Source organism: Alligator mississippiensis, chromosome 14 (genome assembly GCF_030867095.1).
Source record: "Alligator mississippiensis isolate rAllMis1 chromosome 14, rAllMis1, whole genome shotgun sequence".
NCBI lineage: Eukaryota > Metazoa > Chordata > Crocodylia > Alligatoridae > Alligator > Alligator mississippiensis.
Window position 1 is genome coordinate 36,181,766 of NC_081837.1, and position 14,014 is coordinate 36,195,779.

The 14,014-nt window shown below is 42.6% G+C and overlaps 1 protein-coding gene across 1 annotated transcript in view; it reads left to right on the forward strand.

Moving 5' to 3' along the window:
- SLC26A8 (solute carrier family 26 member 8) overlaps positions 1–14,014 on the forward strand; it is a 30,414-nt gene that overhangs the window by 10,986 nt on the left and 5,414 nt on the right. Inside the window, exons 7-15 of the mRNA XM_019492465.2 lie at positions 880–962; positions 2,340–2,487; positions 3,568–3,681; positions 5,687–5,764; positions 8,015–8,110; positions 9,477–9,583; positions 12,363–12,432; positions 13,226–13,318; positions 13,410–13,544. Coding sequence (XP_019348010.1) covers positions 880–962; positions 2,340–2,487; positions 3,568–3,681; positions 5,687–5,764; positions 8,015–8,110; positions 9,477–9,583; positions 12,363–12,432; positions 13,226–13,318; positions 13,410–13,544 — 924 coding nt within the window. The remainder of the gene's footprint in view (positions 1–879; positions 963–2,339; positions 2,488–3,567; positions 3,682–5,686; positions 5,765–8,014; positions 8,111–9,476; positions 9,584–12,362; positions 12,433–13,225; positions 13,319–13,409; positions 13,545–14,014) is intronic.

Below are 14,014 nucleotides of genomic sequence, written 5' to 3' on the forward strand. Positions count from 1 at the left end.
GTGCACAGTCCCTGCATCCTGCTCTGGGTCCTGTCACCATGGCCCGGCCCTGAGCTGCTTGCCAGGGCAGCTTTTTGTATGGATGGGGCCAGGACAGGGCAGCTTTGTATACTGCTGGGGACAGCACAGGTGCTGGTCCCAGGCTCTAGCTCCCCCCCCAGCTGCAGATCTCGAAGGAGCCAGGCAGGGTTATTTTGTCCCAAGTGGCACAATTTGCTCCACAACAAAGTGCAAGTCTGAGCACGTGTGCTGAGGCAAAAAGCCCCAGCTCAAATTTGCACCGCTTCCTATTTTTAAGCTGCTGTAAGTGCACGTATTTGCATGTGTGGACACACCCTGTGAGTCCAACAGAGACTTCAGCAAAATTAAAGGCCATTTGGTGCCCTCTATGTAATATGGAGCATTTGAACCATTAGAAACCCATTATTGGGGATTGTAAATGGGGATCCATCCTGCTTTCTAAATAATTTAACAACTGTGGAAAGAAAATCTTCAGTCCTTTGTTCAGAATTTGTCAAGTAAAAATAAACTAGGTCGGAATTAGAAATGCATTTTATTGCTGTAATAGGGCATCTTTGATATAACTACATTACGATCATTGTCACCTGCAAAAGGCTCAGAGGGCCAGAAATAAAAAATCTTACTTAAAAGGATGTTTCAAAGTTGATTTAAAGGCACTCTTACATTGGAATATAGCTCCTGTGGTTCTTTCTGCAGAATATCAAAGAGTTTCTAGTTACGATAGAATTAAAAAAAACAAAAACAACTTTTTCATGGCATATTTTGTAGGGAAGATTCCATAACATGCATGAAGAAACAGTTCCTGCCCCCCCAAAAAATGTACAATCAATGTCATAATTTTCTTTTTTTATTTCTCAGATTGTCACAATCGCCATCATCTCTAATTATATTCCTCTCCGTGCTGAATCCAGTAAAGTTGTAGCCAAAATGGTTCCACTCAGGTTAGTAATCTCCAGCTATGAATTTTATTATAATGTTGAGAGAGAGAGAACTTTCACTCCCTCCTGAAATCTAACTCAGACTGATTTTATACTGGTGAAATAGAAGCAAAGGCTCCTTTATCCCAACAAGCACAGGCCTATGCATAGCCCCACCAGAGACAAAATTAGGTCAAATCCATTGTTTAAACTAATAAGGGCAAAACTAAACAAGAGTATACAAGAAAAAGTAAATTCAGTTTCTAAAATTTGCTTTAGTGATATCTGGGTTTATTTTTAATACAGGGAAGGAAATTAGGGTTTTTTAATATTGGCACCTATTTTTACCTGCCAATATTGAAAAGCCCAAATAATAAATAAAAGATATGAAACTGTGCTTTGTTACTAAAAGCACCATGAGTAATTTGGACATTAAAATAAATAAATAGGAGCAGTAAGCACGAGACTTGTTGGGACAAATCTTTGTCCCTACTGTTGAACAACAGGAAAAACATTTTAGCTGGGCCTAGCCTCCAGCATATGTCCTCTGATTATACAATGTTTTACTGATGCTTATGTTCAAAAGTCCTCCCACCATGGAACAATTTAATTTGTTTTAAAGTGAAGTCAATGAAAAAGGTAGATGGGACAACACTTTTCAATCCTTTATGTGGCTAGAACAAGGTTCTTGGATGTGTTCCTTTATTTTTCTGAACTTCCCCTGCTCAGCCTCCATACAATGAATAATGAACGAGGCTTTCTTTTCAGTGAATTTAAAGTATTTTCAAACCTTAATAGTTTAAGACCCATAATATCCTTGCAATGTATATATTAAGTATCTTGATTCTATACCTGTTAAAACTGGGGTATAGAGATATTGAAAATTAGCAGTGAAAACCAGATGGAAGGTGCAGGATCCATCCTGTCCTGGCAAAGGAAAATGTCTGTGGGAGGTGGGATTTCGGGGATATACTTACTGCTGTTGCAAATAGCAACAGCCTGTGCTGTCAAAGACAGTTAAGGGAGTTTGGATATACCACAAGCCAATAACTAACTCATACATCCCATGTGATATGAAGTGTCATTGTGTGCATTGGTCAGGCCTTTGCCTAGTGCATAAGGTAATGCTTAGCATCTTGCCCAGCTGTTGTACATGTGCTGCTTGGGAAGAGGTGAGCTGTAAGCATTTTGATCCCTCCCTTACCTAACATTTTAAAGACCATACCGTACCACACCATTTACTGAATCACATTGCTGTTCACACATGTCAAAGATAGTGGTGTCCAATCCTGTAACATTTAGTGCCTCTCCTATGGGGTATTGTATGTCTTCAGTTTTGGTCATGGGCATAAGCATATTGCACAGAAGGAGACTAAAACTACCAGTTCTCTGCTGTTCCAGGTTTCTGCCGCCTACGCTGCCAGACTTATCCAATTTGAATAGGATTGTATTCCATTCATTCTCCCTGGCTATTGTGAGCTACTTCCTTCTTGTTTTTGTGGGAAAGAGGTATGCTTGTATTCACAATTACCACATCTCCAGCAACCAGGTAAGAGCAAAGCCCCCACATACTTCCTAAACCAGCCAAACTTATCCAAGTCACTAGATATCTGAGAGTGCGGTAGGAAGAGCAGAGCAAAAACTTAGACTAGTGCTCTTGCAGCAATTTGTCTGTCTTTCTCATGGGAGGAAGAGCAATGTAATCCTGGCTATCTGAAGCAAGACAGGAGATGAGGGGGTAACACAATAAGCAACCTTCCTGAAACCAATCATACGTTCATAGAGATATTTTGCAACTGAACGGAGATAAATTGGAGAGTGTGGGGAGGGAGAAGCTGAGCTAAAATATCTGTTGCTTCTATAATACGGTAACTCTATATTTCTACTTGTGAGATGTATCTCTTACTGGTGCCAGCAAAGCTGAGGACCCGCATGGAGCACTGTGAGCACTGGGACTGTACAGTCATTAAAACATTAGCTGAGGTTATAAAAGAGCTAAGCAGCCCAGATTCCTTCCTTTCTAAATCTACCCATGGGATTTTTTCTGTCCAGAGGGGTGCTTTCAAAGGCTTTAGATCTAAACTTCCTTTAGGAAGTACTAAATGACGGCGCAGTAACAATGGCACCATAGGAGCAGTGGGAGGTAGTTTGCACTGTTTAATATTTAGTTTGTTAGGAAGATTTGAGGCCTTTTTCAGCCAGAGCTAAGGCAGTTAGGAAGTCAGGATAACATCTTGCATAGCCTTTGTGGAGGAATATGAAGGGAAGCCCCTTTCCAGATTATATTTGTGTGGGCATATTAGACTGCACTGAGACATGTTACTCACTAGCTAGGATGTTATTAGTTCAGTGACTTAGAGTTCATTCTCAAATGACTTGTTTAAAGAAGGAATTGATGTTGGGGGCCATATGGTTCTGTTGTAGCATCAACTGCAAACATCTGGTGCTATGAAAGGGAGCTTGTGTAGCCATAGCAGGCATTGCTTTCCAGGAGGTTCCCTATGTGTAGCAGCACAGGCAGACATCCAGCAATTGGGAATGTGCAGAAGTTTAATTCTCAGAACGCTTCTGCTCTGATAAGTAGCCAGTTTGGGGGTTGCATGTCATTTGTTTGTTTTTTATTTTACAGGAGCTGTTAGCTGTGGGGCTAGCCAATGTCCTCAGTTCATTTTTCAAGAGCTTTACAGTGAGCTCTGCTCTTTCTGGGACTGTCATTCAGGAGAAAACAGGTGGGAAAACACAGGTAAGTTGATCTAGTTTTGTGAAGTGCAACACCCCATCATGAGGTCAGGCTTCCAAAAACTTGTTTAGATTGCTATGATTTCATCAGGGCTTGCTTTTCATCCAGACACTTGACAAACTTCTGTTCACAGAAAAATATTTTTCACTTCACAGAGAGCGCCATGAGTTAAACTGACCTGGCCTCCCAGCTCCAGTGCCGTCTGCATGGTGGAAGAGGGGAAAAGGGAGGGGTGGGGAGGGAGCTCAGGCTGGCGTTTGCCCAGGCTGTGCTGGAGTGAGGGTGGGTGCCCCAGTCAGACAGAAGTTAATGAAGGCACTTTCACATGAGGGTTAATTTGTCATGCAATCGGGCACTTTTAAAGCACTCTGCAGCCATGCACTTCTGTCAGGGCATGGTTGTAGAGTGCTTTCAAGGGGCTGATCATGCAACGAATGTAACTTCTGTCCCCATGCTGCTTTTGTGGTCCTTTGTGTACAGTGAACAAGATACAGGTCATGAAGAAGGAATAGTATGTGACTGTGTAATAAAAGATTACAAGCTAGATTTATTTCTTGGCCTCTTGAGGGCTCAGATCAAGTGTAGTCCTATGCTTACCTGGCAGGGGAAATACCATGATCACTATGGTGGCTTCCTAGTTAGACCCGGGGAAGACCACTCTGCTGGCATGAGATAGTACCCACATAGGTAATGCATAGTTAACCTTGGCTTTATGCCCACTTTATGGAAATGGGAGACTCCTCCCTAGCTTGCTCCTTGGGGCCATATAGCTGGGGGCAAGTGAAACTCAGGGGCATCCGAACCCCAAGCTTCCAGGCTTGGGCCTGCAAGTAGGATGCCTGCCAAAGGTTTTGGGAACATCTGAAGCCCCAGATGGGGGTGGACTGACTCACGGATTTGGAATTTGTTTTGGCTAATTGGGTTTGGAGTACAGAACATTTAAATTAAAAAAAAAAAAATTTCAATTAGGTGCCTGCTCAGAGGTGTTACAGTGCTGAAGCATTAGACTTCTTTCTGCAGAGGATAATTCAGTTTGACCAGATTAGGTGCTTACACTTCCTGTACAATCCGTGGACAGACTTCAGAGGTGCCAAAGAGCAATTAGATTTTGGCATCCCACAGGGCACCTAAAGATAGCCAGTAGGAAAAGTCAGTGTACCTGAATTCCCACCCTTCTCAGGAATGTAGGCACCTCCCTTCACTTGTGATTCACAATGCCTAGTCTCATTTCTGAGGATAGCCACCTAATGGTTTCTGATAGGTGTGTCTGATGGTAAGGATACTCACCTTTTGTTTCATTGCCACCCAAGATGTTAATTATGTTGTAATCTCTCCATGCTTTCAGCCTTCAGGAGAGCTAAGGCTTTTTCTATCGCTGTTTTTACAGAGACTGGCTCTAAGCATTGCACCAGCTCTGGTTTCCCAGTTATAAGATCCTTATGGTCTCAGGCCTATTACATCCATAAGACCTGCTAGACTCCCAGACTTGGCATATATTCACTGAGTAGCTGAGTACCAGAATTTTGGGAATAATTAGTCAGAAGTAAAGCCCTATAGTTAGTCAGTCAATCTGACACAGCCAACTTCAGAATAAAGTATGACCCAAACTTTTTAGTTCCTCAAAGCAATTATACCAACTGCACCTCACCAGTGGAGAGATGTTTTGCCTGGGTAATTTTGATTATCTGCTCCCAGTGGTGGCCAAACTCTTACAGGTATTGAGATATGCCTTCAGACTGCCCATGTTTTGGCCAAGACAGGATTCAAATTATTTGAGGAAACTCCTTATTATCTGTCATTTTCCACCTGGGATAGCTCACAGAAGCATTAAAACTTGCAGTTTTGGAGGGGCTGTGTAAGAACTGTCTCTCACCTAAGTGTGGAAACCTGCATTCCTTTATTGCCTCAGGAAGAGGCACTGCAGGCAGCTACACAACCTGAGACTTTGGGAATTCATTTCTGAAATACAATATTTCTAATACATTTCTAATACAATATTTGTGTTCAGCTTGCAGCACTGATTGGAGCATCCATAATGCTGGTGTTAGTGCAGAAACTAGGATACTTTTTCCAGGCTCTGCCCAATGTAAGTAAGCATCAAATAGAATGAAAGTAGGTTGTTACCATGACTAAGAATAAGAAAGGATCTTCAGGGATGAGTCATGATTAAGCTACAGTGAAATGTTTCTAGGGACTGGATCAAATCAAAGCTATAGGTTCAGACTCCCCTATTTCTGGGAAGGCTCAAACTCCAGGTAAAATATGTTGCATCTCACTCAGCTCTACCCATTTAGTGTGAAAAGTCGGGAGATGGGTACTTCTGCCTGCTCGCATAGTCCTTTCACCAGGCAGCAGCACCCAACAGTTTTTCATCAGGCTAAACATACCCAACGGTTCTTTCCATGAATGGTCTCTCATTCTCTTGTAGTGTGTGCACTGCTCCAGCCACTAGTTGCAGTAACTCCCACAATTGCCTGATCAGCAGCATCAAAACACCCATTGCGGCAAGTGGAGATTGAGGTAGGAGGACCGAGGACCACCGCTTTCTCTGGGTCCCAGACTATGGTCCTGAACAGCTGTGAGAATAACTCTACAGTCTAATCTCCTTTCATAGCTCCGCAGAACCCCCTGGACCACTTCCTACCTCAGTCTCTCAGGAAGTCTTCACCTCTGCCCCTATTTTGGGATTTTGGTTTCCACTTGCTGTCCACGACTGCAGTCCCTCTGCCACCTGGTCCTTACCACTACAGGCCATCTGTCAAGTGGAGCCATGCACTACAGTCCTTACTGGCACAGGCCCTCTGCAGATTCTGGTTCCCCCAGCTTTGGGCTCAGCAGTCTCTTCATGGGCAATGCCTTTCCTCCTGCTGGCGGCTGTGCTCCAGTGCTCAGCCTCATTACTCTTCCTCAGCTTGAATTAACTTCCCTTTTTCAGCTCACACCCTTCTACAGTTCTGAGGAGACACAGTCAGAAAGGAACTGGCTACGCAATTTCAAACGGTCCTCTACCAAACCGGCAATGCTGCTATTTTTTTTGCACCTTTCTGATAAAGTAGGGCGGTATACTACCTTTAGAAAAATCTTAAGTTCCTTGGTTAAAAAATGAAACTTCATACTCAGAATCCATCATTTTTAAAGGATGTTTCACTTCCCATCGCAGTTATATATCTGCAGTAGTGTAACCAGGACACAAGCCCTGAGCACTGACTATGGATGGGAGCGTCAGAATTGGGGCAGGCGGATGTGCTCCATTTGGGCTCATCCAGAGGCTGTTCGCTCCAGCCAGAGGCAGGATTCCCTTCTCACCTACCTCCTGTACCCTGCTACATCGCCAATAGCTACCGTGTTAGCCCTCACACAGCCACTGCCAAATTGAGGCTTTTATAGCAATGGTCTACATCCAGGTCATTGCAGAAATGTCTGTGCCTCTGCATATCTGCAAACTTGTACACACAACCTCCCGTGGAGCTGTAGGCATCTGTGAGCTACATCCATACGCAAATAAGTGTTTGCAGGATTGGTGCTTTAGATGAGGCTGAGATGCAAAAAAGAAAGAGAGAGAGAGAGAGAGAAAACCCTCCAGCTGGAAATTGGGGATACAAGCTTGGACTTTGAGACTTATTCCAAAACCATAAGGTTGCAAACATTGTCTCCTGCGGACCTTACATTGCCATGCGGGACTATAATTACATTTTATCAATTATATATTCTTTGGGGTGAACTGTTTTTTTTTTTCTTTCTTTCCCCTAATCTTTCCTGTAGATCTTTTTATTCTTTTGAAGGTTTTAAATAGGGGACATGGGACTGAGCATTACTTCCATTTGTCATCTGGGCTCTTTATGAGATAGGGAGCATACTCTTCCTCAGAGCTACTTGACAAAGTGGATGTTACCCACCCACTTCCTATTCACTTATCTACAAAGGAAAGAAAAATGATGTCAAATAGCTTCCCCTATCTAGTTGTGAGCTGCTGGAGCTAACTGAAACCACTCTTTGAAACAGCAGTATGTACTTCAGTAATGCAGAAACACAGGGATATTTGCAATGATTCACTGAAGAATACTGTAGAGGAATTTAACACATAGTAAGATCCAATTATACTGGCAGAAGCTGTTATGTAATTAGACAAGAGACCATTAACAAATTTAATATGGGTTTAAAAATTAGATGAAGTTTTAGTCATATGTATCCATGGCAATTATTGGAATGTGGATATTTCAAGGCCTTAATTTAGCAGCTGATCTAGCCACTGTCTGTGTCTTCATAACTTGGCATGGTCAGAGTTCCACAAAGAATTAATAGGAGAATAAATGCTATTTTTCTTTGACTTGTATAGGCTGTCCTAGCTGCTATTGTAATGGTCAACATGTTTCCATTTCTTGAAAAATTTCTGGACATCCCCACCCTGTGGAGGCAAGATAAGTATCATTTAGTAAGTGTTGAAAGACTAGCCCCGTGATTAGAGGGAGCTTTAAGGAAGAAACAAACCTTTTGGGGAGGCAAAGGGGGAAAACATAACAATGCAGGTGCTCTTGGAAAAATGGCCATTTAGCAAAAACCCGGGGGGAATTCACCGAAAGAGAAATGGCTGCTGGATGCATTGAAACAGTTCTACAAATCTGTTTGCAGCTACTTCAGCATTGAGAGAGATTGTTATTGCTGATGCCCTCAGAGTATTACAGGAGGCATTTGTTCAGGAGCTTTATAATTGACTGGAGGCTGAAGGAAACAGCTTCTCCTAGAAATAGGCCATGCACAACTACATATGAAAAATGTACCTTATTTTTTTTTAATCATACAAATGTTAGAAACCAACAACATGCTCTCAAGAAAAGCTTGAAGTAAGCAAATGCTGAGTGCTCAGATGTGATCTTGTTCATTATTGGATAAATACCTGAACAATAAGTAGATGCACTCTTTTTGAGTTCTGTATATTAAAAGGAAGGAAATTAAACTGAAGAGTTGATTTTTCAGAACTGAGATCCTCTATTTTCACTGAGGTCAGACAGCGCTGTGTTTTTGATAGGAGGAGCAAGGGAAGCCACTGTTTGTAGCAGCCTGCATATACCTTTATATGATGAAATGTGGGTAATCTATTCCATATAAAAGCTTGTAGCTGGAAACAATGCTTTCTAATAGTCTATGAACTTGCAACACCAACTCACAGGCTCATTGAGTCTGTGGGCTGTGGTAGCTCATCTGAACAGGTTGCCTCCTCTAATATGGAAGAAATACGTCTCTAATAAGGAAGAGGCTGTTGATCTCTGCTGATATTACCTTTGACTGTTGGAAAAATACAGCCAGCAAGAGTGGTTGTACTTTCTTCAGTTGGCCATACCAGGAATACTTTTCATGTTACTCCACTAAAGGTTTTAGCATAAGACTTCTTTTTGAAAAGGCTCTTTGGGGCTGAATTGATGGAGCTCCAACTAAATTGGAAATTCTCAGTGCCCTTGGTCATTCAGGCCTGCCTGTGATCATTTTCAGGCTAAAGCTGTTCCAAGAGTAAAGCAGAGACACTTCCCTTGTTACCATTTTTTACTCCTCTATCCTCCCGCTTAGTGATGATGTTGAGAATAGTTCAACCAAAAAGTTACCATGACCCTCCTAAGAGTTACAGTACCTCTACTCAAAGGAAGCCATCTCAAACATCCATCAGAGCAGGAGGCAGCTGAATTACTGGTTTGACTGTGAGAGTGCTGTTGGCTGATATGGAGTAGATGTGCGCATTCTTTGTGTGTTCTACATTTTTGAGCTTTGTCATAACTAATATTATTGTTCCTGACTTTTGTTCAAAGGTCATTTGGATTGTGACTTTTGCTGCGGTTCTCTGTCTCGGTCTTGATATCGGCTTGGCCATCTCAATGGGGTTCACCTTCTTCATAATCACTGTGAGGTCACACAGGTACGGGTTCTTATGGCAGTGCACTATGTTTTCTTTAAGCTGATGTTTGGATGATACCGGTATGTTTTTGGATTTGTTAAGCCTTCAGTCAAACTAACCTTGAGATCTGTCTAATGTCTTCCCATCAGTGCATGGACTGGGACCTTAACCTCATCCTAACCAAGCTGATGAGCTATGCATTTGAGTCTATGGGAAAATGTGTCATTTATTGAAATGTATTGTACATTGTGATAAGATCAGCCAGGAATGGCTGACCCTCCGTATGTCATAGAAGTCATAGAGAAATAGGGCTGGAATGAACCTCCAGAGGTCATCTTGTCCAACCCTTGCCTGAGGCAGGATCATCCCTATCCAAACCATCCTGTACAACCATAATCTAAACTCTGCATAAGACTACCCTCAACCCTGATGCAACATAGACCTAACTAATACCCTAACATGCCACAGGTAAAGCAGGGGACCCATGGCAGCCAATGTCCTGCTTCTATAAAATGTTGTCAATATATGCTCAAGAAGTCCTGGATGGAGGGCCATGCCCCCATTACAGAGAAAAGCAAAAACCCCCACAGTCCATCCCAATCTGACCATGGGGTAAAATTCCTTCTTGACCCCAAACATAGCAATCAGTCTGATCCTGAATAGAGGGCAAGACCTTCTAGCCAGAAACCTCTGACTTTATTCCTAGCAGGAGAATTGGCACATCCCTGTTGAAGTCCCCAGCTTTAGCAGTAGCCAACACGCAATGCCTCTGGAGAGGTTTAAAAACACCCTGCCACAAATAGCAGAAGCAAGGGGGAGGGGTGGGAGCAACCAGCAGAGCCCCAAAGCATGGGAAATACTCATTGTAGAAAATAGGCATAGCTGAGGCAAAACCATCCCCGCCAGTGGCTGTCCAACCTCTTCCAACACCTCCAGTGATGGAGAGTCCACAATGTCCCTAGGCAATCTGTTCCACTGCCTCATCATTTTCACAGTGGAGAAGATTTTTTCAGTTTTCCAATCTAAATTTACTTTGCTACAACTTCACCTTATTGATCTACATCCCCTTCTCTGCAGCAAGAGAGAAAATGTGCTTTCCCTCTTCTTTATGGCAGCCTTTATGAATATTAGAAGACTGTTCTCATGGCTCCTCTACAGTGCCTTTTCCACAAGCTGAACATGCCCAGCTCCTTCAGCCTCTCCTGATATACTTGCCTTCTAAGCCCTTGATCATTTTTGTTGTCCACCTCTGGACCTTCTCTAACTTCTCCACATTCTTTTTAAAATCTGGAGCCCAGAAGTGCACACAGTGCTCCAGATGAGGCCTAACCAGTGCTGAGTAGAAAGGCACTATCACCTCCTGCATCTTGCACCTAATGCTTCTCTTGATGCAGCCCAAAACCGCATTGGCTTTTTGTATGGCTGCATTATACTACAGACTCGTATCAAATCTGTGGTCTACCAAGACTCCCAAGTCCTTTTCCACAGAGCTGCCATCCAGCCAAGTGTCCCCCCCATAAAGATTCCATAAAGAGAAGGTGGCAGTCCTGTGTCCTTATTTCAGAGAAGTTACCGAAATTCACTCGAGTCTCAGTCTGTTATCTTTTCATTGAACACATTTGCTGCCAGAGCAGATGACTAAAGACTGATAGTAAAGATATGTCTGCATCATGCCCTTGGTGCTGCCAGGAGCACCCACTCTTGAACATAACTCACCCCCCTGCTCCTGCTTGCTTATGTCAAAGTCAGAAATATGGCAGTAAAGCTGCTCCAAGTTCTCTCCTATGGCCATCTTCAAGCACTCTGGTAGCAGAAGTCTGAAGGGCAGCACCAGGGATGCTCCTAGATTGACTTTGTATTGCTGTGTTTCTGGGTTTGGTGCATGTGAATGGAAGCCAGAGGCAGGATATGTTTGAGAGCAGGTGCTCCCAGCACTGCCAGAGATGCAATGTAGACAGCATAAAGGGTTCTTAGCTACTATCCTAAACAAAACAAAACACCATTATTTCTCTCACTGCCAAATACTTGAAGCTTATCTTGATATACCTGTTGAAGAGGTTACTTCCTGCCAGTGCATGTCCTGCCAGTGCATGTCAGAGTAGATTACATCTTATACAGACACAAACTAAGCCAGTGAGCATCCCAGTCCCTGAACACATGAGAACGCATGTGAATTGGTCTGAGGTGGCATCTAAGTCACTCCCTTGGAATGTTTCACTTCTGCAAATATTTCAAGTTGCTTCTTAACACTTGCTTTACACTTCCATACAGCATTGCTCTCCTGAGCTAGACTTGAAATGCCATGAACACTTTGGAAAAGCAATTCTGCAATCATATTTCAGTTAAGCATCTTCTTCATCCCTTTCACCTTACAGGGTTGTTACTGCATATACATTTACCACAAGTGAGTATTTGTACTGATGGCACTCAAAAGAACAAGCAAGTTCCCGGTAAATGGATTTTGAGTAGAATGTTACTACAAATTCATGCTTTCCACACTTCAGATCCTCCTCCACTTCTTTAGGGGCTATGCTGAATAATGAGGATGTTTTGTGGGGAAAAGATGTTTCCTTGCCTACCTTTTATATGGAGTTTCCATGGCTTGGCACAGAGAATTCAAGAGAGTTGGGGGTACAGATGCATCCAAAGGGTGTGGATATGTACAGCTCATTTTCACAAAGAACTATGGCTAAAACAATGTAATAGTAATGTAATGTCCCTGAACTCCAGGGACAAAAATGTTGAGAGCTATTATTTTTTCCCTTTTCTCTTTAAAAGCCTAATAAACATCTGGTTTCAGAATGAAGATGATGATGCTGGGTCAGGTTCAACACATGGATATTTATAGAAGTTTATCTGACTACAAAGCAGTAAGAGAAAAAAATGACATGCCACCCCCTCCTCTAATCTTTGTTACATGCACATTAATGTCCATGGGTCACCCATCACGTTCAGTTCATTGTAAGATTTGAAAATCTGTACAGATAATTCAATATCTGCAGTAGGGAACAATGACAGAATCATAAAAGAGTAGGGTTGGAAGGGACCTGAGGAGGTTATCTAGTCCAGCCACTTCCTCAAGGCAGGATTGTCTTTGACTGAGCCATCTCAGCCAAATGTCTGTCTACTCTGCTCTTACAAATGTCCAAGGGTGGAGATTTCACAACCTCTCTGGGTAGCCTCACAGTGCAGGAGTTCTTCCTAAATTACCCTTGCTGCAAGGATCATTGTTCCTTGTCCTGTCCCTTGTGGCCACAATGAATAGTCTATCTCCACCACAGATAATAGCAAGGCCCTTTCCACATTAGTATGCCCCTAGTAGTAAACTACAAAGATGGGAACATTTTAGAAAAATGCTAGTGTACACAAATAGGAGATAGTGACTCTTGAAAGCAATTTGGCTTGTCTATGTTCTAGTAGCTAAACCATTTTCAGCTATAGTAAGAGGAGACCCATTTGGTATGCCTACACTGCAGACAGCTTTGTGCCAGGGTAAATTATCGTTATTGAGCTCCATGGCTAGATTGCTGCTAGTACCCAAGGCGATAAGCTTAAAGTGTGTATGGATATCTCTACAGACAGTGTAAACATAATTGTCAGAGTCAAGTGAATAATTGTACTTACATGTGGACAGCCCTCAGCGGCTTGGGTTTTGTCTTGCAGGCAGTGGAGATTGAAGGTGTTAAAATCTTCCAGTGCTGCTCCTCCATCTCGTTTGCAAATATGAAACACTTCAAAGAATACTTGTTACGTAAGGTAAATGCCATTTTTCCTGTCATCACCCGCTTCTGAACTGCTGTTCTGGAAATACACAGTCCTCTCCAATATACTCACTTGTTTTTTCCAGATGGATATGAAAGCAGTGCCCCTCGATGAAAATGAAATGAGAGCTTTAATCTCAGTCAGCCTGTCTGACACTGGAGTTCAGAGAAAAGATTTTAAATGTGCTTGTGTTTGTGATCCACCTGAGCCATTACCCAGGGTAAGCAGCCTTATTTGCTTTTTAATAGTTATCTAGTGATCCAGCTACAGCATCCAAACTTTCTGGCACTGAGGGCCCTGTTATAAACTTGCCAGAAACTTGTATTGTCTGCATTGCATATAAAATTACATATATTTGCAAATCAGAAATAACAAGCATGATCCTTCTGTTCTCACTTGTACCTAGATGAATAGATACTGTACTCTGCTTGCTGGCTGACTTGACCTGAAATATAAAAATCCAACATTATTACCTTCTTTCCCTTTCCTTGACTGAAAGAAGTGATTATGTCAAATGGCTCAACGGGGACTGACTGTCTGAAGAATTCTGGCCAGTCCCTATGCCAGGTATTCACTAGCTCAGGAGCAATAAATACCTTAAATCCTGCCAGCCACAATCTCTGCCTACAGGCGCCCTTGATGATCAGATGATTTCTCTTTTCCTTATTTTAAATTCTGTGGTAATTGAAT